Source organism: Astatotilapia calliptera, chromosome 5, assembly GCF_900246225.1.
Source record: "Astatotilapia calliptera chromosome 5, fAstCal1.2, whole genome shotgun sequence".
Taxonomy (NCBI): domain Eukaryota; kingdom Metazoa; phylum Chordata; class Actinopteri; order Cichliformes; family Cichlidae; genus Astatotilapia; species Astatotilapia calliptera.
Genome location: NC_039306.1, coordinates 19,815,726 through 19,840,163, shown reverse-complemented (window position 1 = coordinate 19,840,163; position 24,438 = coordinate 19,815,726). Strand labels below are relative to the sequence as shown.

The window sequence follows — 24,438 nt, the reverse complement described above, 5'->3', positions numbered from 1 at the left end:
AGCTGGCTGAATCATAATGCTCCACCTATTCTCTCTTGAGTCAAAATGAAAAAAACAAACAAACACAAGGCTTCAAAATTACAATAGTGTTCATTCAGTGTCACAAAATAAAACATCTTTGAAACAGTACAGTAACCGTGGAGTAGCGTTGTTGCTATGAGACATTCAAGATGGAGTTTCCTGCTGGTGTTTCTGGTTTCAAGCTGCGTCTCGGTTCCCTGCCGACACCACGGAGGACGGGAGAGACGGCTGCCGCCTCTTCATCTCCTGCTGAAGCTGCTCCTTTAGAGTAGACACCTGCAGTAATGATAAAGGTGACAACAAACAGAAGTTAAACATGTAATTTTTAAATCTGATGACATGATTCAATTTTAAATCCAGTCCGCAGGTTACAGATGTGGACAGAAGAGTGGGATTTTGAAGGCAGTAACAAAAGGCTGGAAAATTAAGTGATGCTAAAAACAAACAGCTGGAGGAACTTATTTGCAGCTGATTAGGTTAATTAGTAACAGATTATTAATGTGACTGGATATAAAAAGAGCGTTTCAGAAGTGAAGATGGGCAGAGGTTCACCAGTCTGCAAATGCATGTAATGCAAATGTGATGTTCCTCAACATAAACCTTCAAATATCATCTGTGGCACATAATATCATCAAAACATTTGAAGAATCTGGAGGAATCAAAACTGATCAAAACTTCAAAACTGATTCAGTCATTGAAATCACTCCATGGGCTCAGGAACACTTGCACACCAGAAAGGCTGCTCAGGAAGTGATGCACCTGTATCACCAATACAGGTTCTGTATTTAATTACTTACTTTTTAATTTAATTTAACTTAACTTACTGAGTATAGTGCAAAAAATGACACATAAACTATATGTTTTCTCCTTGTTTTGAAGTCGTGTGGTGCTGGGAAACAAAAACGTCCCTCCGATGCTTTAAACATAAAATAGCGTGCCTGTTTTTAAAAACTAAGAAGCAGAAATTACAGATATTTGTACTTTTGTTACTTCCCACCTCAACATACTAATGATCGCATTGTTCCATCTGTGTTTGCACAACATTTTAAGATGAAGTTTTGTTGAAAAAAAATCCAAGCACCATCATTTTATTAGTTTTTTTTCCTGTAAAAAACAATGAGACTGATTAAGCAGTTGTGCTGAAGCAACATTATTGATGTTGAAAGAAACACAGATGTGTCTGTGCCACAGATATGATCCATCATATCTATTATACTCAATGAAACTTGGATCCAGCTAAGTAACATTTGGAGTTTGCATGTTCTCCCCATGTTTGTGTGGGTTCCCTCCGGGTACTTCGGCTTCTTCCCACCGTCCAAAGACATGCAGTTTGTGGGGATAAGTTAATTGACTAATCTAAACTGCCCATAGGTTTGAGTGCGAATGGTTGTCTGTCTCTGTGTATTAGCCCTGTGACAGATTGGCGACCTGTCCAGGGTGTACCCCGCCTCTCGCCCTATGACGGCTGGGATAGGCTCCAGCGCCCCCCACGACCCTGATAAGCGAAAGCGGATGGATGGATTATATATATATTCTGAACAACTTTGTTAAAAGCAACAGAAACACCAGCATCAGGTGTGTCTACAGGTGAACTTGGTAAAAAAGAGAAAAAAAGCTTTTAACACAGCACAATGTGAGCACCTGCTCCTCCAGCCCTTTGACTCTGTGCCGGTGAGCGCGCTCTCTAGTGCCCAGCGTCCGTTCGATATCCCGAAAGCTCGTCCTCAGCCTCTCCGCCTCCCGCTGGGCCTCCTCGCGCTGCCTCACCAAACTCTCGCACAAACTGTGAGACTGCTCCATCTCAGCCAGCTGAGTCTACTCATGAAACACACACACACACACACACACACACACACACACACACACGGGAAGACAACCAAATGTAAAAGGAGAGGAACATCTGGAGGTAAGCCAACACGACTGGAGTTTTATGGATGGAGTTACAACAGAGTAAAAAAAAAAAATTAATAATAATAATAATAATAAAGCATATCGTTTGGAGCGCTGCAGCGAGCCTGTCTAAGAACATGTAAAACAGCTGTCCAACAAGGTCAACTACAAGCTGTGTGTCATTTGCAAGACAAAATGCGGGAAAAGTGAATCATCCTAATGAAAGAAGACATCACATAGTCTAATAAAGTCATGTCCAAATCTGATTCCAGATCTGTGAACTAGAAAAAGTAAATTCAAAGAAATGAAATTATCTGGTATCTAGTGACACCTGGGACTTTTAAAGTCCTCCACCAAATCAGTGATGGTTCACGCAAACAAACCTGCAGCAGGAATCAGGTCACACAACACAAAGTGTTTTCCTCTTTTTAAGACTTCAGCAATCGAAGAATACGCAACAAAAAAAAGACTCCAAACACGGCCGTTAGCCTCACAGTCTTTAAAACTCTGCAGCGAACGTTAAAGCTTTGGGATTTACTGCGACGGTTAAAGCACATTTCTGCAGCTTGGGAAAAGTTTGGCTTGAATGAGGAGAAAAGAGGAGAAGTCTGAAATGTTAAACCGACCTGAAATAAACAACTTTAATGAGCGTTTCAAAATTCCTCCAAAACCCACTGCAGCTTAATTTATTTGCTTGTTTTTGGCATGTCTGTGGTAAATAGAAAAACATAGTTAAGACTTTAGCATCATTAAAATGAAGCTTTCCCAAAACTATCTCATGTCTTTGGTCCAGTCGTTTGGTTATCTGTGAAAATTACTCAGATGTCACTTTATGAACTTAAACTTTACAATATAACATTAAAACTAATCTTGTTTTTTACATCCACGGGAAAAATGTAGATTATTACACATTTATGTCACCTTGCATGTTAAAAAAATCATTTTAACGTCTTTTTAAGCTCATTGCTCAAGTCGAGAACTCAGGTTTATTTTGTCACTGTGAAACATCTGCTTGGCTTTCTTCTCGCCCGCTCTTTCTGCACAAACCCTCACTTCCAGTAGACGTATCCAGCCACAGCTAAGTAAACAAAATCTTTCAGCAGGATTCGGCAGCAGTTTGGTCGTCTTTTGCCTCCATCAGCGGCCGTTCCCTACCTGCAGCATCAGTATCTGCTGCTGTGCTTCCTGCAGCTCCTGCTCGGCTGTGTTTAGAGAGCGATCCAGGCGACTCTTCTCTGCAGACAGCCGCATCGTGCCCTCCTCAGACTTCAGCTTCTGACGTTCAACCTGATGAAAAATGTAACCATGGACATGTAACAACAGCGAAGCAAGCCGTTCAAAACAGGGACGCGAGCTGGTGTGGTGGTGTGGTGACTAAAACACTCATCCAAGATGGTGAACACAGTATGTGAGCGGTGTTTTTGTGCAGTTCTATAGTTTAAGAGACAAAGGAAACACTTTATATGTGTATAAATGTCATATCTTATTCAGAATTTCTGGAAACATTTATTTAAATGAAGGGAAGTAAATATTAAATATTTATTAGAATACTAAAAGAATCAACTTCTCATGTTTTTATAATGATTTATATAAATGATATCATACAATTAGAATTTGCTTGGAGGCAATTTTGTAGAGGAGCTCGTACTTATCCGACGTTTTTAACATTTTATTTCTCTCAGGCTGTTTTGATATTTTATTTAAAAGTAATTTTAATGCATCAGCATGTGTGGTGTAGCTATAAGGCTCTGCAGGTCATTTTGGATCTTAACTGGCATATAAATCTAATATCTTTAATGTCAGATGGTCACAAAGAAAACAAACAAAGAAACAAACACGTGTTGACACAGCGCTGACCTTGTCCAGTGTGTTTCTCAGTGCGTTCTTGTCTTTCTCCAGCCTCACAGCCTGCCTCTCTGCATCTTTTTTCTCCGTCTCCAGCATGGCGACTGCTCTTTGCAGCGCACGTAGCCGCTCCTCCACAGCGGCCCGCTCTGTCTGAGCCGACTGGGCGCTGCGCTGAGCCTCCGCAAGACTGGCTGAGCGCTGTCGCAGAGCCTGACGGAGGAAGACAGAAATCTATCAAGAACACCGGCCTGAGTTCAGCATTGTGCAGAATCTACTCTTTTACAGCTTCAGATCGGCAGCCCTGCAGGTGGACGAGCGTCTCTGGCGATCTGTTTGTCTCTAACCTCCTGAGCGCTCTTCAGCTCAGACTCTACTTCTTCTCGCCGCAGCTCACTCTCGGTCAGCTCGGTCTGCAGGCTCTGCACGCGCTCAGTGAGGGTGGCCGTGTTTCTCCTCGCCTCAGCTAATGACGCTCGGGATGCATCCATTTGTTCCTTAACGGCATAGAATAATTCTCACGTCAACATTCACATCTGAGCCACGCTGTTTGAAGCCCTTTGTTTTCTCTCTCACCTGCAGGAGCCTTCTGTCCTGTTCAGCCATGCTGAGCGTCTTCTGCAGGGCAGCCATACGACCCTGCGTGCTGCTCTGAAGGGCCGCCGCCTCCTGAATCGTCTGGTTGAGAGAAGTGATTTTTTCTCTGAGTAAAGTTTCACCTTCTTGAGATTTGAGCAGAGTCTGGCTCAGCATCTCCACCTCTCTCTGCAGCAGAGCTACGCGGGCTTCTCCTTCAGTAACCTGCAATTAGTACAAAACCAGTTTATTTCAGGCCAAAACAAAAAAAACTGTTTTTCTTTTAATCAAATTGAGATTTCAGTGCTGCTTTTTGTCAAATGTAGTGCAGCGACCAGGACCGCAACTATAAAGTGCAGCTGCTGCATAATGCTTTTATTTTAGTGAATAATCACTACAACTAATAATGTTTCCTTGGAACCAGAAACCAGGAGTGAGTGGTGGATTAACTGAAACTATTTTTCACATATCCACGGTGCGACAGAGCAGAGGCTGCCCCCCACAGCAAAGCTTTTTATCTCAAGGACATCAGCCCCGGCAGATCTCACCTGATGTCGACTATGGTTGAGGAGACAGAGCAGCACTGTTTCTAAGATTTCTTGGTGCGCTTTCTGCAAAATCTGTTAATCTAAATCCATCTTATATCTCTTATATTTAGTTAATGGGACTTTTATGAATTCAAGGTAACTTTTACTGACGCTGATTGCTTTGTTTCTTTAGATTTTAAGTTTTTAATTCTGATGTTTTTGTATTTAAGTCGTTGCTTTATTTGTATATGTAAACACTATAGTGTACATCAGTCTGGCTAAATGGCAGACTATAAGAATAAATAATAGCCTTAAATCATAATTAAATGTTCACCAGCTGATCAGTGACATTAAATCTCCTGTATTAGAAGGAAATTCTCAGGCCCAACTAATCGCATTAAGCTGATCATGAGTCATAAATAAACAGCTCTGTACCCGTTTGACGAGAGAGTCGCGGCGCTCCTGGGAGGCCTGACTCTCAGCCTCTCGGTCTCCCAGGCTCAGCTTGAGTCTCTGCAGCTCCCCCTCCAGACTGCGCCTCCCCAGCTCCACCCTGGTGGCGCGAGCTTCAGCTGCCTCTAGCGCCTCCCGCAGGCGCTTCCTCTCCACCTCCAGGCGGATCTCGGCAGCACGCTGCTTATTTAACTGATCCTGCAGAGATGGATGGAGGAGAAGGGTCATATTAAGTCTACGTTCACTTATGTTTGAACAGACAATTAGAAACAGAGAGGAGCCACAGCTCAACAATCTCCTTGTCTTCTCAATACGTTTGTTCTAAAAAATACAACAGATAAAAGATTCACTCAGTAGCACACACAGCCCAGAAGGTGAATCATTTTGAAAGGTGCTGGCATTAAAAACAAACATATGGAGAGCTGGCAGGGGACTCCACAGGTGGTGCAACACTGAGTGTGCGCCAGCATCTGTTGTTATTACATTTGTCGACAGTGCACGCTTCCCGTTATTGTCCTTCTGTTGCGCTACCATATGTTGACTGTAGCCGAGCTGGGATCACTGCTGTGTGAGTGACAACACAAAACATGGAGTACCTGTATGTGCTTCTTATCCGTCTCAGAGGCCTGCAGCGCTCGCTCTAAATCCTTCACCCGGTCGCTGAGAGCTCGCCGCTCTCTGTCTCCTCTCCTCACCGCCTCTTCTTGCTGCTGGAGCAAAATCTGGGTGGTGGTGAGGCGCTCATCCAGTCCACGCTTCCCTATAATGAGACATCCAAACAACACAGCCTGCAGTAGATTATCGGACTTAATTTTAATTCTACTCAGAAATGGGTTTTGGGCAGCTTGCCTTCATTGTGCAGATGAAGGTTATTTCAGAGTTTTGAAAGCGGACTGTTGAAAGCGAAAAGTTTCCCTGAGCTCATCTAAAATCTCCTTCTTTCTAAACAACTTGGGTAAACTCTCTAACCTTCTTGGTACTCCTGCATGGAGTACTGCAGCTGAGTGAGTCGACTCATAGCAGAGTCCCGCTCCACCTTCAGCTCCTCCAGCTCCCGCTGCACGGCCCCCAGCTGACAATGGACATCATCCTTCAAAATTAGCAATAAACAAAGACTTGAGCTACACAAACAAAGAGATTATCCTCGAGTTATTATGTACTGTCATTTTCGTGCCGCGCAGCCCCGTTACCCTCTCTTTCTGTGCATCACGCAGCTCCTGGAGGAAGTCTCTGAGACCGCTTCGCACAGTCTCGGAGTCCAGCTCTGACTGAAGAAGAGGCACCGGTGTATCCCCTCTCTCAGGAGATACAGCGCCTGAGCCCAAAGTATTGTCAGGGGTGCTTCCTCGAATTTCTGTACAGGAGAAACAGAAAGATGTTACGCTGAGATAGCTGAAGGAGTGAAGGAGGGTTCTTATAATGCTACAGAGACAAGACCAGCAAAAAGTAATTCCTCATGTTATTCGTTATGAGTGTCAGTAAGCAGTAATTTTTTTCTATAATTATGCTAAAATTTGAAGAGCCTTGGAGTCATTTTTTATCAGAGTGATGAAACATCCTGTCTCAGAGCTAAATACACTTTGCAACAATAATGAAACAAAGGCCTCGTGTTTGCTTCTCACCTTTAGGAGGCGACAGCGAGGAGCGCAGAGGTGAGACGCTGTGGTGGCGTGACATGCTGCCAGGTGATGTGGAGCTCCCTCCTGGGCTCCTCCCCCTGGGTCCTCTGCCACTCGCTCCAATGCCCAGCGTCCGCGTCAGCGCCGACTGCAGGCTGCTCAGACGAAACTCCAGGTCCCTCCTCGTGGCTTCGGCTCGGGTCAGCTCCGACTCAGTGGCGGCGAGCCGGCCCTGCGCCTCGCTCAGCTGCAGGCTGCAGTGAGCGGCGGAGTCCTGGGCCGTCTGAGCACGCAGGGACAAGTTCTTAGCTTCGTCCTGAAGCTTCTTCTCGCAGCTTCGAGCCTCCTGCAGCTGAGCGGTCAGCTCTCTCTCGCAGCTGCGCCAGCCCGACTCAGACTCAAGCAGACGCTTCTGAGTCATGGAAAGCTGCATTAACATAAAAAAAAGACAGAAGAGACAGCAGTGACACACTGAAGACAGCAAGATTAACAAAGAGCTGGAAATTTCTTCACTTTGCTCCACTCTCACTTCTTTCTTGAGGGACTCTCTGGCTGTTTCGGCTTCAGCCAGCTTCTGTTTGAGGGTGAAAACCTCTTTTCCTCTCTCCTCGTCTCTTTGCTCCTCCAGCGACAGGCGAGTCTGCAGCTCTGCCACCTCCCTCTCCTTCTGCTCCTTCTCTCCATCCAGGACCTTCAGCTGGAGCCAGACAAAAGGAAAATTTACATTTAGAGGCAAAACTGTGTGCAACATATTTCCCAGGTTCTGCTCAGATGTGAGAGAGATGACTGCATGCCTGACCTGTCTGCGGAGCTCCTGCAGCTCTCGCCGAGCCTCCAGTCGTGATCTCTCAACTTCTCTCAGGCAGCTCCGCAGCTCTGTCACCTCCTTCTGAGTGGAAGACAAATTCTCCTCCAGCACAGACAGCTTTTGCTCCTTCTCCTCACATTGTCGCTTCACACTAACAAAACACACACACACTGCTTACACATCTCATCTACTCTGTGTCTCTGTCCCTGGTTACTTTGCCAATCTCATGCATACCTGATCCTTTCAGTTTCTGCACTTCGCAGAGTTTCTCTCAGGTAAGTATTTGATTGGCTGAGAGCCTCTCTCTCCTTGGTGACATCACTGAAGCCACGGCGCAGCTCTGTGCCCTCTCTCCTGTAGCTCTCTGCTGAGTCCTGAGTTTGGTTCAGGCGGCGTTCAGTCTCCAACAAGTCCCGCCTCAGCTGGTCTCGGCTCTCCTCTGTGGCTGCGAGGGCGGCTCTGCACTGCTCCAGCTGGTGGGTGAAAATCAGATGAAATGAGGTCACTGGACAGAACATTTGTTTGTTTCCAGCATGAAAACAAATTAATTAAACTGTTTTATGTTTTCATATTTGACCTCTGCCCATATCTACAACCTTCCACAGATGCAAAAAAGTTGTAAACACTGATGGTCAGTGGCAGATTCTCCTCGCTTTGATGTTCTTCTTATAGCAATTTATTTTCTAACTTCTTGTTTCTCAAATCCGTTCAAATGTGGGCCATCAAGTCATGGTTCGACACATCAGTGGAAACCAGGTATATGTTGGGATGTTGGTATCTGATATTATGCATTTTGGCTCTTGTAGAGGATGATCTACCTCTTTGAGAGCGATGTCAGCACGCGAGCGGAGATCACTACATGTCTCTTGTAGACTGTGGAGCTCCCTCTCACCAGCGGAGGCTGCATCCTCCAGCTGAGAGCGAAGCTCCAGCACCTCGCTGGTCAGAGCGCCGACTCTGATCTGAGGAAAACAAACAGGGTGATGCTGTAGTTAATCTTTCATTCGTGCCTCGACAACAGCAACAAAATACAAATCAGGAGAGGAAGTGAAACCCTCCACGTTTCCTCCCGTCACCTGTTCCTGCTCTTTGTAATGAGCTGCTTCTCTGGCCACTCGCTCGGTCTCGAGGGCTGCAGCTGACAGTTCAGCCTGCAGGCTGGAAACCCGCTCAGACAAAACCGTCTTCTCTGCTTCCTTCAAGGAAAGAGCCTGGGAGGACAGAAAATGTCTGGTTAACACTAAAACAAAGTTTAAAAAGGGGGGAAGGAACAGCCTAAGCCATGCTGGCATTTCTAACAAAGACATTATTTTAAGAAATCTGTTTTAAACCAAAGATTTAAATGACACATGCTATCTGATGAATAAATACAGCTCTAGACGCTGAATAGTTTCACAGGCTGGGATCAGACCTGTTGTTTCTCCGTCTCAGCCTGGAGGAGACACTGATCTCTATCGTGCTGCAGAGTCCGCATTTCATCCTGCAGCTCCTCTTTTTCTCTCTTTGCTCTGCTGAGCTGATCCTCCATCTCCTGTCTGAGCTTTCTCAGCGTGACCTCATGCTCCATCAGCAAGCTGTGCCGCACAACTTCCTGCAAAACACCATGATGACATTCATCCAAGTGTAAAAACATTCATACAAATAGCATTTAAACTAACAGTGATCCACTGAACCCACTCACCTTTTCTGAGACCAGTCTCTCCACCTCCTCCTGATGCTCAGAGGAGGCCTTGCGCAAGGCCTGCTGCGCCTCCAGCTGTGCCGCATTTAAAGTCTGACTCAGAGTCTGCTTCTCCCGCTCAGCCTGGGCCAACGCAATCTCCCCGTCTGAGCGAACGCGCCTTAGTTCAGCTGGAAATCACAATCAGGAAAACAAATACAACGCTTTCCTGTTATTGACCAACTTTTATTATCTTTAATTATAAAAAACACGTCTCCTCTCACCTGCAGCCGTCTCACAGCGGACTCTGAGGGTTTGGTTCTCTGTCTCCAGCTGCTCTCTGCGAGTTTCCACCTGAACGAGCTGCTGCTGCACTTCGAACAGGCTGGTCTCCAGGGACTCACGCTCCGACCTGCAGGTTACAACCACAACTTACACACACGTGCACTGAGCACTTTTGAGTAATTAACCAAGTCTGAAACCAAACATACCTGAAAGCAGCCAGTTCCTCAGACAGCATGGCGTTCTCCCTCTCAGATGCTGTCAGCTGAACCACGAGGGCCGCTTTGTCCCGGGCCAGCTCTGCCTGACTGCGGCCGACCTCCTCCAAGGCCACCTCGTTCCTCTGGCCTTCTCCTCTAGCGAGACTTAACTCAGAACCCAAAGAGGTCACCTCGCCACAAAGCTGTCGAGTACAAAATGATGAGGTCAGTTAAGTGACCTCTGTGAGCCAAAAGCTCAGACTTCAGAGTCCTATAAACACCCAGTTTCTGTTATGTCAGTTATAAGAGATGTACTTGTCACTGTCATTTAAGGCCCACAGCTCTCTTTGCAAAGTTCAGCCAATCAGAGAACGGCTTTCAAAAGCCTTAAAAAGAGAGGAGCTGAAACACCTTCATACTGTTATATCAGACAGCTTCATGGTTTATATCAAGGCCCACTTTTATTTATAATTAGTGTGAAGTACATGATGATTCAAAAACAGAAAAGGTACTGCATGTCACAGTGTCGTATGTGAGCGGTCTCTCATCAACCTTGCAAAAACCAACCTGCACACACCGGACACACGTCTCTCCTCTGCTGCGTTCTTCTGGGTTTCAAAGTTTAACCAACAGTTTGTCTGATTTAAAAACTTTCCTTTCCTTTTTTAAATGTGTTTTTAAAATAACTGAGGCGAGAAATCAGCCATGTGGTCGTATTATCTGCCTTTATTTTTGGGTCATTCAAAATAACGCTTTAGGCCCATGTTGCAAACAACATGGGCCAAAATGGGTGTTTTAAATATTTTAAATTCGTCTTTTGGGGTTTATAAAAATGAACAGTCATAGTTAAAATGCCAGATTTTGAATTCTGTTTGCTTCGACTGCTTTTTCACCAAGCTTTGGTAATAGACCGGTGTTTTCCAAACAGGAAATATCTTCCAGTGTTCTCTTATTTACAAGACAATGTGCACAGGAATGCAACATCCATCATTCAAGGCACTGGTAAAAATAAATCATTGAAATGGGTATATATTTGTTTTTTGTTAAGTTGCCTAATAATTGTGCACAGTAATAGTCACCTGCACACACAGATATCCCCCTAAAATAGCTAAAACTAAAAACAAACTAAAAACTACTTCCAAAAACATTCAGCTTTGATATTAATGAGTTTTTTGGGTTCATTGAGAACATGGTTGTTGTTCAATAATAAAATTATCCCTCAAAAATACAACTTGCCTAATAATTCTGCACTCCCTGTAATGTGTAGTTGTACCTGGGTGACTTTCTCCTGCAGCTTAAGTCTCTCAGCCCTGAGACTCTGGAGCTCAACCTCGATCCCCACACGGCTTAGCTCGGCGTCCTGCAGCGACTGCTGCAGTGTGATGCGGGCGGACTCCAGCTCGAGCCTGTCCTGCTCCAGCCGGACCAGCTCATCTCTGATGGTCAGCTTTTCCTGCTCAGCGTCGCGTTTCTGAGTCTGCAGGAAGGCTTTCTCCTCCTCGAGCTTAGACACAGAGGTGAGAGCAAGTCACATTAAAGGCCTGAAAACCTCTTAAAATCTAGAACAGGTTTGTTTATTTTACTCGGCTGGGATGGAAAAGGGTGATGACGCACACCTGAATTTGAATCTAACTACATTACTCTGTTTACACTGGCATTAACTCTCGTCCACAGAGACACAAGAGTATTTCATATCAAATGGGCTTGAAACTACATATGTGGAGGTTTTAAATAGCACTGCAGCTCCCTTACCTTGAGGATGTAGGTGTTCAGGGCTGCTTTGTCCTGTGCCAGACCCTCGTTCATGCTGCCCATCTTTGCCAGAGAGTCTCTGAGAGCTGCATCCTCAGACTGGAGCTTGTTAAGCAGCAGACAGAGCTCCGTGTTTTTGCTCTCAGCCTGGAGGGAAGAATCACGGTCAAACAGGTGCTATTTGTTTAAGCAGTCGGGCTATTGCACCACAAGTTTATCTGAAAGTTTTCAAGAATAACTGAATAGAATGTCTGACTAAACTTAAAAACATAAAGTCTTCTGAGTTTTAGTTACATCAGAAAGCTCACGTGGAGGCAGGAGCTCCAGAGGAGTGCTGCTTCATGACAAACTATTCAAAAAGCTGAAATCTGTGTCACAGACGACATGTACAGTCGTACAGTCAGCGCTTCGAAAGGGAAACTCCTAAAAATATATTTATGAGGTCAGCTGCAAAAATAATCGTATAACTCCCCCTTTTGGTGTTACAAAGCTGCTGTCTGAAGACGTGCAGCATCGGCTTTGGAGCTGAAAGCCGTAGACACTGCAGGTTGTTTAGTGGCCTTATTGCAAATGTATTTGTAGGATTTTCCTTTCCACAAAACACCAGAGGGAAAATATTTAAAATACTTGATTTACTGATATTTGCAACACACAGTCTAACATTACATTTAGCGCTGAAAGAAGCATGCTCTATTGTTTTTGGGACACTGCTACTAAATCTGCACCTTAATATCATGAACACTTCCACCACTCGTTTTGCCTTCATTAACTTTCTCGCATGAAAAACCTTGAAACTGACAACTGAATTTTAATGGACTAACTTTAATTTCATCTCAACAAATACATCCAAAACAAAAAAGTGGCAGAGTGTCGCTCCCTTGCACTCTGGCAGTACTCTAGTAGCGTTTCACCTCTGACAAATACACAGACTATTACTATTTTCTTACCCGAGCCAGCGCCTCAGACAGCTGTGTTTTTTCTTGCTCCAGCAGCTGCCTCTGAACCTCCCCCTGCTGGTGAGTCTCCCTCACTGCAGACAACTCGCCACGCTGAGCAGAGGCTCGACTCTCGCTCTGATCAAACTGCTTCTGTCTGTTTGAGGCAACACGTGTTGTTCACTGAAAATCAGGCAGGACTCTTGGTGTGTATCTGTTAGTGTGTGAAGCTTGTTGTTCTATTGCAGGAAGGGACGACTGGACAGCACAATAGTTGTGAACAGAGTCAAACTTTTACACAAAAGCTGTATATGAGATGTTGGGGCTGTACAGGGAGGAGTTTGTTAATGACTGAGATGCTTATGTAGAGGAAGCTGATGCAGATCTTTTGAATGGCACACTGTGAGCATGTGCAGCGTGTGGATTAGTGCCCACATCACATTCACTTAATCTCTACGAATTAGCCAGCTTACACCCTCAGCGTCTCTGCCTTCGCCCGGTCTCTCTCCTGCACGGCAGCCTCCTTCTCCTCCCTCTCGTGGTCTCGCTCTCGCTGCACGGACGCCACGGTCAGCTGAAGCTTCTCGCAGTCCATCTGCAGGAGCTGGCTGCTGCTCTGCGCTGCCTGCACCGTCTTCTCCAGGTTCACCTTCTCGCTGCAACATTCACCACATGTGTGTGTGTGCATGTGAGAATATAATGCAGAGTTGAGGATAAATACACTGTTGGGTCTCGAGGCGAGTTTTGTAGGTGAAGTTTGGCAAACCTGGCCAGCGTGTCTCTCTCCTGCTTCACACGGTCCCGTTCTCGCAGCGCGGCCTCTCTCTCTCTCTGAGCGGCGTCCCTCTCCCGCTGCAGAGTTTGGCTTCTCTGTTCTGCGTCTCTTTTAGCCGACTCGGACTCAGAAAGCTGTTTTCGTAACTGCTGCACAGACGACTGAGCAGAGAGCAGACGGCTTCGAACATCCTGCAAACACAACCGGACAAGTGGAGGGAATGATGATGACGGTGTTACAAGGATACAGCACCTACAACATGAAAGATTTTAAAGTCTCACCACAGATTTTAGCACTTAATGTCTGAGCTTCATTGATTTTTAAGTCGTTTAGCTTGTCTTAAACATCCAGAAAAGGGGGGCAAATAAAATCGGTGACCTCTGTCAGAGAGTTCCATGTTTGTGTGTGGTCCTTTGTGTTTGTAGATTAACATGTCACCTGCAGCTGGAGTGTCTTGTTTGTGACTGCAGAGCGGAGAGCAGACAGCGCTGCCTCTGGGAGAGGAGACAGCGAGGAGGGTCGAGTGGGAGAGGACGGCCTTCGAGGGAAAGAGTCACGAATCCCAGCCCCAGAATTGTCCTGATCTGCTTCTGACGATGACGATTCTCCGTCTGCTGAAACCGTCTGTAAACGCAGGTTAAAATGAAGCCCTTCCATCTGGGTTCCCACTGAGAAATCAGCTGATGTAAAAATGTGTGTGTTGTTTACCTGAGCGATGTCCCGCAGTGTGTCTAACAGCGTCTCAGTGTGAGTCCTCATCATCTGCATGTCAGTCTCATCACTGCCGCTCTGCTCCTGAAGGGAAATGATTCACATGAAGCACATGAAGCAGACCAGTATGAAACCATTATGGCCTCCGTGACTGGTGTCTCACCTCGAGCTTCCTCGTTAGTGTCGCAATTTCTCTGTCACGCTCTTCAATTTGTCCCTTTAGTCTCTCCCCTTCTCGCACCAAATCGGACAACCTGAGAACGAAAACAGACAATATGAAATTAAACTCACACGGACGGTAAAAAGGACCTTTAGTTTTGCACTTTGAGTCAGTTCTTGTTGTTTTAAATGAAAAGTGCTGGAAGTCTTCCTGCTGTTACACAATGGGGACTTTTACTAGCTCCTCCTGTTGGACAGCTCGATTAAAAACAACTTATACGACTGTAAGCCTGCAGGACGGCTCGGCACCCTGACCTGACGTTGAGCTCGCTTCTCTCTGCGTCCATCCTGCTCTGAAAGCTCATCATCTCTGCCACTCGACCTCTCAGCTGCTGCTCCAGCTGAACCCTCAGAGCTTTCTCCTGCTCCAGAGCCACAACTGCTCCTCCCTCCCGACTTTGCAGCGTGGCACACAGACCGGCCCAGGACACCTGAGCAGAGTGGGACGTCCGAGCCAGCTCATTACGCATATCTGACAGGTCCCTGCGGGAGATTGGAGAGAGGCGGGAAGGAGTGAGAGACAAAACACGAGTCAAAAGATAAAATAAGACTGAGGAGAACAAAGTTTACCTTTCAGTGGCGCTCTTCATTTCGCAGACATGCCTCCTGAACCCGACCACTTGTCGCCACAGTGTCAGCAGTCGGCTGTGCTCACTGCTGAAGTAGCTGTGGAAAGACTGAACAGGAGGCCAAAGGAAATTAAAACGAGTAATGATTATTCTGAATTTAGACTTTCCTGAATTTCCTTTTAATATTTAAGAAGCATCCCTCTCCCACCTCTTCTTCTCTCCTCCAGTCAGACTCCTTTTGCTCTAGCTCCTCTCTGGCTTTTGTCCAATCAGCAGTGAGCCTGCGGATATCCTGGCTGAGAGCCTCGTTGGCCAAACCAGCCTGCTCCAACTGCTCTCTCAGCATTGCATTCACTGCAGACAGACTGCTGCTCCTGAAGTCACAACATGGAAACACTCAAATATAACACACGCAGTTCAGGCTGAAGCTGTTTACAAAGAAAGTGGTTAAATAAAACGCAAAGGAGAAGATTGATCAGGCCTGCAGATGTTTGGTATAATACATGACTGAATTCATGAAATCCTCCTTAACTAGAGTCTGCGTGGTTTTAAAAAAAGGCTGCTCACTCTCATATTCCCTATGTTTTTGGTGTAAAAGTTAAAGTCAAATTACAACGGAGCACAATCACAGATGAGCTCATGACTCATTTCTGTAAAAATAGTTTTGGCTGCATGTGCAAAAATGTCTCACAAAAATCTTCAGTCCCTAAATAAAAAGAATTAAAAATAATAACTCAGTGGACTAACTGGCCAACAGCTTATGTTGGCAGTTAGATAACTATTCATATCTGCTATACATAGGCCATGAAAATACGCTGTTCCTGCATGAGTGCAATACCATCTATATCAATTCTGTCCATCGATCCTTACAATAACAAAACAAAACAAGAATAAGTTGATTAAATTCATTTTTAAAGACTGTTGCATATGTAAAATTAAAGTAATAAATCCATATACATTTATTTGCAGCTTCAAAGGGAGCTATCATAGTGTGATGTTCCCAAAAGCAGAATTTGATCTCAGAGGACGACCTTGCTGAATTTAAGTTTTTTAAATAAACTGCCGGTGCTCAAGTTGCACTGAGAGCATTGTAGAGTCAGTGCAACCCTAGCTGTGGTTCAGGAGGTTCAACTAATAATTGGAAGGCAAGATGTGGGCAAGATGATGAAATGAACCGAAAACTGTCCTGGATACAGCCACTGAAGTGTGAGTGTGATAGAGACAACACGCTTGAAGTGCACAAAATAAAGCACTGTATGAATGCTTGTGGTAAACAGACTTATACAGTCGTCTTCTGCTCATACTACTCAAAGTGCTGCTACATCATAGGCCACACTTACATTAATAAAGCTTTTTGTCCCGCTCTCTTAAACACTTTTTAACAATCACACAGACACACACAGTGCCTCTATAGTGCAGCAGTCTCTGGTTTGATCCCAGCAGGAGTCACAAGTCATTTTGGGTTAAGGACAGGCGTCTGGTGTAACAAATCTGCCTAATGAGACACGCGTAGAAACCTGCTAAGCTGCTTCCTTGTGAATAAAGGAGCAGACAAAAGTAGCTTTACCTAGCAGGCACACTAATTTAGACACATTTCAACACTGGGACTGAACCCTGACCCTCTGATTAGCAGACATCTCACTCTATCCCCACAACCACAGCTGTCATAAATGTGGGTCACAGTGTAAATGTGTTATTTAAATACCAGTTAAATAATTTCCTCTTAGACTTTGCTAAAAAAAAAATAATAATAAATTAAAAAAAAAAGTTTGACATAAAAAAATGGTGTTAGTGCAGGTTTTAATGTTTCTGTTTCTATTTATGGGCTACGTGCCACAATTCTTTACAATGACACTTATTAAACCACTGCTAGCTGTTTTAACAAATTAAAGGCCAATTTCCAACCTAACTTTTATCTTTAAAACTCTTGAAATAGTAGTTGTAAAACAGCTAACTGATCATCTGCAGAGGAATGGCTTATTTGAAGAGTTCCTGACAGGTTTCAGAGCTCGTCAGCTTTAGTGGAGGTTACAAATGATTCTGATTTGACATCTTAATATTGTACATCATTTTACTACAGAGATTAAAGCACGCTGTAGGTATTACAGGTACTGTGCTGAGGTGGTTTGAATCATATCTATCTCATAGACTCCAATTTGTTCATGTAAATGGTCCTCTTCACACCCTAAGGTTAATTATGGAGTTCCACAGGGTTCAGTGCTAGGACCAATTCTGTTTACATTATACATGCTTCCCTTAGGCAAGGTATAGCATACATTTTCACTGATATGCAGATGACACACAATTTTATCTATCCATGAAGCCAGATAACACACACCAATTAGTTAAACTGTGTGAATGTCTTAAAGGAGCAAAGATCTGGATGACCTCTTCTGCTTGTAATTTCAGATAAAACTGAGGTTATTGTACTCAACCCTAATAATTTTAAAAGCATGGTGTCTAACCAGATGTTTACTCTGGTTGATTGTTGGGTTTTTCTCTCTAATATTGCAGGATCTTTACCTTTTTCTGATTTGGCACTATATAAATAATATTGAATTTTCTCTGAGTTATCTCTGGTTTGTCTGCACTGATACTTTTCAACAGTCTGAGGACGTTACAGGTTTACAGCTAAATCATTTTATGTCTCTTCTCTCATGATGCATCACCTTTGTTGTTCCTCCTCCAGACGGATTAAAGCATCCTCCAGGTTGCTGCTTGCTTCATCTTGATGGCGACCATTCGATGTTTCGCTGTGACCCTAAAATCAAAAGATGACCATGGACATATTATTTTTAACCTGTGCATAAAAATCGGCTTCCTTATGTTTACAGTAAACTCGAGGTCGCCTACACTGTTTTTCTCCAACTCAGATGACTTCTCCTGCAGCGCCTGATCCAGATCACCACACCTCTTTTTATACTGAAGCACCTGAAGGAGCAGGAAATAACACCAGTAGTCAAACCTCATCAATAACAACTTAACAGAAGAGGGAAATAAAACAGACGCACCTTGGCCTGCAACTTCTGCACAAGCTGCGCCTGCCTCTGCTGCCCCTCCTGGTATGCGGTGAGTTTGCGCTTGTAGGCCGCCTGTTCCTCGTCCAGCCGCCTGCGCAAATCCACATTCTGCTGAGCCAGGCTGCGTGACTCTGGTGAATCGTGGTCTTCGTCCCCTGTTTCAAAACGCAGCGCCTGCTCCAGCTGTGGTTTTAATGAAAGGTAAGAGGCAAGGGGTCGGGTTTAATTTCACACTTCTTCACGACAGATCTGCATGGCACTGCCAAGTTTGGACTGCATCCAAAAATACCTATATACATGTTCTCAATGAGCTAAGTACTTGAGATGGGAACTATTTTCCAGACTTTAAAACAGAATTTCCCCAAACCATCTCACCATTTAACAGCTGTTCTGGACAGCTTGTGCGTACACTGATGGCACTGGTACAAAACACATCCTGATCATTTCCTGTGAAACCTCACATGAATGCATAAAATGAAGGAAAATACTACATTTAAACTACATAAATGGAGGTCATAGTACTTAAGAAATACTAACTTTGTTTTCAGCCACATCTTTCTTTCTATGCTGTATAGATGTTCACTCTTAAATGAAACTCTTCACAAGAAGGTTTGTGGATTATTTTGTGTAACCTGATCGTGACATCTGGACAGAGGCACATCTGCTGAGTTTATAAATCATTTTTGGCACTTTGAACAGCACAGGGTGAGCGCCATTTAGTTCCGTTATATTTAAGAGAAAGCTGACTCACATACTAACATATATTCCAGCTGCTCAGTACTACAGAGTGTCTGTATCCCAAAGCGGAGACCAGTTATTACTTTAAATACACTTTTGAAATGAGTCCATTAAGTTATAAAAGGTGGACACTCTCCTTTAAATTGGTTGTTTTATGTGTGACATTAAAGCAGCAGGCATCTCAACAGCCTACAAGAGTAAAATATACATATATAAATTTATTTATTCTTTAAAGAGAAAAGATTCCTTTGGACGATCTCCGGCACAGTTTCTTCGTGCTTTAGGAAGCAGGCTGCAGTTATTCCTTTTGTAATGTTCAACCCACCCCAAATGAGCTGTAGCACCCAACTCACCCACCCACCCAACACTGCATCTCCCCTCGCCATTGAAGCCCCTGTTTACAGTCACCCAGGGTGACAGATGCCATGGCAACATTCCACTTCAGTTGATTCCAGCCCCCATCACCTGGGAGACGAGCAAATCTCAGACAAAGGAAGGACCCAAAAAAACACATAAATGAGGAAAAGGGAATGTGGCACGGTCCTCAGCTTTAAATGTGTGTAAAGCCAGAGCACCTGAAGAGTGTTTGAACTTGTCGCAAGAGATTAACAGGCTATAATGATTCCATCCACCTCTCAACCTATTCTACCAAAATGACCACTAAGTGCTGTTTGCAGGCATCCTGGAGACTTGCCTTACCCTCTCACTGATTGCACCGTACTTGATGGCGAGCTCGTCTCGGTCGGCTCTGCTGTGTGCCAGCAGGTCCTCCAACCTCGCCAGTTCCCCCTGCAGTACTCGGTTCTCCTCCTGGAGGGACATGACCGAGGACATGGCCCCTGCTGCTCAAAGAAAGGCCAAAGTCAGGCAAAGACGGCACTGAGTTGATGTGAAGGAGAGAGGACTGTGGCAACTCACCGTTGTCGCTGAGGTTCTTTGTCACAATCTCTCGCACTCGTGCTGGCAGACATGTAGGGGGGGCATCAGGTGAAGGACCCCGGACTGTCAGCCTCTTCTCCTCAGACAGAACGCTCTCCTCCAGCCTCTGGTGGAGGAGGACAGGCGCAGCCGTTTTTATTTAGTTTGTGACGTTTAGAGAAAGATCAGCAACACAGAGCTGAGAAACTATGAAATAAGGCTGTAAACACAGAAAATCCCAACACATGACAGAAACCGAGTGATCACAATAATGTGTCTGAAAAGTGCCACAAACCCAACGGTGCCACGACAGGCACAGGACCACGACTGCTGCGCAATAGATACACAAAACTGCTCCCAAACAGAAACAAGCGCATGCAAGCCCCAGATGAGCCGCTATTATTTGCCCCACACCTGTGTCATTTAATGAAATGATCAAGTGAGCTGGAGCGGGCCCGGCGAGCCTCACCTGGATCACAGACTCCAGTTTACTGCTGGAGTCGCTTTCTGCGGAGTTTTCCGCAGCGCTCATCGCACCGGCAGGTATTTAAAATCCTCCGGGTAACAGGATTAACTCCGAATAAATGCTACGTCTTCACGGTGTCAGCGATGGTCTGTTGCTTTGCAGCAGGAGCGGGGAAATGAAACAGTTGTGAGCCTTAGCTGCTTATTTGGTATGAGCCGACAAAGTTTAGTCGCAGAGGAGCAGTGCGCGTCCGTCCCGTCGCCTCCTCCTCCTCTTCCTCCGGGAGGCAGAGATTGAGGACAGCAGGATTAGCAGGTTTTAAAATGCACACCCCCACCTCCTCCACCACACTCCCACTTCTCACATTCAGAGCCCTCCACACGTCACTGATATCCAGCTACTCTCGAGCCTCGCAGTTGAGAGAAGATACCGAACAATTAACCTGATTTTTGTGACGTCAGTATGTTAATATTGATTCAGATAGTTACGGCACTCCTGAGCCCACCGAGAGAAGCAGCAGATATCTTTAAACTCCTTTACGGCGTCGTGCCAAAAAGTGATCATCTGCCAAAAACACAGACCGTCTGTTACAACTGACTTGTTGACCCAAAATCTGTGAAACATCTCTCATTTAGGTAACTTTTATGTAGCCTTTATTTATCCAGGTCAAAGGTCTCATTAAGACTAAAAGGTTATTTCAGAGTGACCTGTCCAAGATATGAGCCTTTCATAAATCAAGTTGACTACAGTCTATTTACCAACACAAGCAAAGAATGGACTTTACTAAAAAATAAAAAAAACAACCACAGAAACAGCAGCAATCACTTTTTGAATATGAGGGTTTAAAAATAAAAACAAACAAAAAACAACAGAGCATAAGCTTCTACCAAAGCGCTGGAGTTTACTCTCTAATTTCCTGTTTCGATTAAGCATAAGTAGTGGCAGTGCAGCAGTGCAGCTGTTACTGAGTGTTTTTAAGGATCTTTTTAAATTAATAACTAAAATAGAAATAATTAAAAATATCCTCCAGCTTAAGGGGTTAATTAAAAGTACAAAATTATTGCCAGTCAAAGAAGCAGTTATAACAAATAACATCTTGTCACTGCAATCATATTATTATTATTATTATTATTATTATTATTATTATTAATCCAGATAATTTGTGCCACTTCTTAGTTTTAATGACACAAAAAGGATCAGATCTATCCATTTACACTTGTATTATATTTTTACGTGTTAAGTGCTCTGCACATGGATGTGTGTGTGTGACTTTTTTATGTCTTTGAAAAGTTGTGACTGTCACTTAAATGGTAGAATAAGGGTTTCATATTTTCCTCTGAAATGCAGTGAAGTAGTCTAAACATGACATAAAACATATTTAAGGTCAGTAGTTTTAAAAAAGTGTTTGGACAAGTCCAGACAAAACCAAATATGCTGCCTCAGTCAGTTTCAGTTTTCCTTTTAGTGCTGTTCAGTATTTTTGGTGTTAGGGTGATGACTGTCATCACAGTTTGGATCTGCTTCATGAAACTATGAATACGTGTTTGCAAAATCAAAAAAGGGAAGGTATAAAATGTTATCTTGATATAGCTTTACACTAGTGGGTTTGGGGTATTTCTTCATTTCTGAAGGGCAGGGGTACATCCAGAGGGGGCAGCATGACTGAATCTTACTGATACCCCCCTCCCACCAATGCAATCAGACTACAATACTGTAAAACCCACAGCGTGCACTGGATGAGAGCATGCACAGTTAGTACATTTACTAAAATACTTTACTAAAGTACCGTTTCACAGATCTACTTTATTTTATTTATTTTTTATTTATTTATTGTAGTCACTTGGATGAGTGACAAAACATTTCTCCCACTGAATACGTGGATTGTAACAACATTATGGTGTATCCACAGTTTTCTTCACTTTATTCATTTCTGATAAATATTTTCTGTGGGAAGGGTATTGTTCCTGCTCAGGAATTTTGGGGGAGCAAAGAGGTGACATCTTCTCCATTATTATATCTTTACATTCAAGCAGCTGTAATCGGAATAATTCACAAAATCACAAATATTTCGTATCTTTACACTTGACTTTGTTTTCTGCTTCTCCTTCTTCTTCTTTTAGCGTTTAAACATTTTTAATTTTAATACATTAGCAACTTTAGCACAAAGTTAAACAAAGCATCTGCTTTGTTGTTTGCTTTGTGACACAGGCATTGAAGATGACGGGGTGTGTGCTGCACTGTGTGGCGTTTGAATTGTCAAGGTTACAGACAAGAGGATCATTGTGTCAATACCAGACCCCCCACTCTGCCTTAACCCAGCTCTCCCGCTCACACTCCATTTGCATTTCTATGCTTCTGAGTACTTTCTCTTACAGTACACATTACCATCCCTCCACCCTATAACCCCTGAAACCACACAGGGCCCTGGGGGAGCGAGTACTACCAGATTAAATGTCCTTAAAAAGGCCCAATACAAAAGGACTTACAGGAATAAACATCAAAACTCAAAGTTATTACAGCTTTATTATTATTACAGGGATTTCCCCCCCAAGTTTCTGAGTTTTTCTATTTTCATCAAGTTAGATTTCAGAGTTGGTCTTTTTGTTTAGTTTAGCTTTTAGTAATTTGACTCTTACTTTTAATTTTGTACATTCATTATTATAATTTTAAGAGTATTTGATAGGGGCATGTTTTTCAGAAGTTCTGAATAGATGTTGCAATACAAACAGCACTTCCCAAAGGATGTTGATTTAGTGTGTTAGACATCCCAATGCTCAGTAGACTGTAATAACACGGTAATAACATTGTTCCAGATGGTTTTCCCCCTCAAAAAATCTCTAGCTTTGATTTTATTTCCTTTAATTAAAAAGTTATTTTGTTTTTTTAACAACAGTTTCATTGGACTGTAATGACTTTGGTGAATGCTGACTTAAATTTCTGAATGACTGAAATTTAAACTTACAGGAATAAACAACAAAACACTGATGTGTTGTGACATCATCAGTCATGCTGTCACGCCTGACACCCGTTCACCGACCACTTCATTAGGCACACCTTTTAAGGCAAATGTCTAATCAGCCCCATGAAAGTAATTCAGTTTATTGAGCCACATAGACACGGTCAAGACGACCTGCTGATGTTCAAACGTGGCATCAGAATGGGGAACAAAGGTGATTAAAGTGACTTTGGATGTGGCGACAGAAACTTTTGATCTCTTGGGATTTTCCCTTAAAACCATCTCTAGGATTTAAAAAGAGAAAATATCCAATGAGCAGCACTTCTCTGGGAGAAGATGCCTCATAGATGCCAGAGCTCGGAGGTGAATAACAGGAAGGCAACAGTACCTCCAATAACTACTTGTTCCAACCAAGACATGCAGAAGGAGACAGGAGACACTGCTGTCAGCTAAGATCACTAGGAATTAAAGCAGCTCTAAAGGCGGGGGTCCCGCACAAGCAGGGTGTACTAATAAAGTGGCTGGCGTAAAACCATAGTATTCTAATCTGAAATAAATGAAAGATTTTCATTTCCCAGGAACGAAAAGTTCAGTTTAAACTTATTCATATCTTTGGCGCCCCCTACTGGTGTGACAGGAAATAACTGGTACTGACTTCAGTGAAATTAAACCTTAAAAATCTGTCGGTCTGCGCAATTGTTCATCCTGAATCTCCAAATGCGAACACACCCCCAAACTGTCCGCTCTTCCCCACACGTTAAACAAACGGGACTTCTTCTGCACCGACCTTAAATCACTGATTTCCTGAGCAGATGCCTCTGCGCTTCTCGTTTATTATGTGCATATAAAGGAGAACACGGCCAAACGATTCATCGCCAACATCCTCTTTAAGCACAGAAACCACCGACATCCACAAAGACACGCCCAAGTTTTCAAAAGTCTGAGGAGTTGGAGGAGTTGGAGGAGGGAGATGGTTGCACGTTAAGCCGCGCAGCATCCAACCAAAATTAAACGGAGACTTTTTTCGCAACCCAACCATCAGAGGAGGAGATCGTGACTGCTGTGGAAACAAGAGGCTGAATATAAACACCATCTACACCTACATCATGTCGTGTTTGCTGCAGCTTTAGCAGTGAAAACATCCGCTTCCCTGTCTGATAAACATCTCTCCTCGGCTGCTCGTTCTGCTCACCGTTTTCCTGCCGTCTCTCCATTTCTCCTCTGCGTGGGCTTTTTACACAGCAAAAGCAGGCACGAAGCTCATCCCGGCACTTACAAACGGACCGTCGGCTCCCTGCACGCAGGGTCGCCTTGTTTCGAAATCTTCTCCATGCTTTTTCCGGGGAGGGACTTCCAGTTCATACAGATCAGCGGCGGGTCTATCATATGATCACACCGAGCTCCATAACGCGCTGGCATTTTGAATGAACGCTGTTATTCACTCAAATAAACGAGTATCTTAAAAAAAAGTGTGTGTATGTTTTAGTGTTTTATGTTT

The 24,438-nt window shown here is 44.0% G+C and overlaps 1 protein-coding gene across 2 annotated transcripts; it reads right to left on the bottom strand.

Annotated features, from left to right (window-relative positions):
- Window positions 1-71: 71 nt before the first annotated feature.
- Window positions 72-24,354, bottom strand: crocc (ciliary rootlet coiled-coil, rootletin). 2 transcript variants are annotated; one of them, XM_026167902.1, is made up of 37 exons: window positions 24,044-24,354; window positions 19,519-19,645; window positions 19,300-19,442; window positions 17,854-18,045; window positions 17,696-17,773; window positions 17,512-17,603; window positions 15,051-15,216; window positions 14,844-14,950; window positions 14,529-14,756; window positions 14,218-14,308; window positions 14,052-14,138; window positions 13,782-13,967; window positions 13,335-13,534; window positions 13,042-13,224; window positions 12,581-12,725; window positions 11,634-11,780; window positions 11,155-11,385; window positions 9,891-10,084; window positions 9,684-9,811; window positions 9,421-9,590; window positions 9,151-9,330; window positions 8,816-8,950; window positions 8,558-8,701; window positions 7,974-8,212; window positions 7,731-7,890; window positions 7,461-7,628; window positions 6,935-7,358; window positions 6,503-6,666; window positions 6,282-6,402; window positions 5,909-6,072; window positions 5,295-5,510; window positions 4,333-4,557; window positions 4,104-4,253; window positions 3,769-3,969; window positions 3,067-3,198; window positions 1,663-1,836; window positions 72-297 (listed from the first exon to the last, which is right to left on the bottom strand). In XM_026167902.1, exons 1-37 carry the CDS (start codon window positions 24,152-24,154, stop codon window positions 199-201), a joined length of 6,102 nt encoding a protein of 2,033 aa, XP_026023687.1. In that variant the 5' UTR covers window positions 24,155-24,354; the 3' UTR covers window positions 72-198. The 2 variants fall into 2 exon arrangements, with proteins under 2 accessions (XP_026023687.1, XP_026023688.1); XM_026167903.1 differs by lacking the exon at window positions 24,044-24,354 and adding an exon at window positions 19,988-20,770.
- Window positions 24,355-24,438: the final 84 nt, after the last annotated feature.

Bases quoted from the DNA above. Each gene is read 5' to 3' on its own strand.
- crocc (XM_026167902.1), bottom strand. From the start codon at position 24,154: ATGGAGAGACGGCAGGAAAACGGTGAGCAGAACGAGCAGCCGAGGAGA. The intron at 13,968-14,051 runs GTAAACAACACA...CTGCGTTTACAG, and splicing joins CACTGCGGGACATCGCTCAG to ACGGTTTCAGCAGACGGAGA. The intron at 8,951-9,150 runs GTCTGATCCCAG...CTGTCCTCCCAG, and splicing joins CTGAGACGGAGAAACAACAG to GCTCTTTCCTTGAAGGAAGC.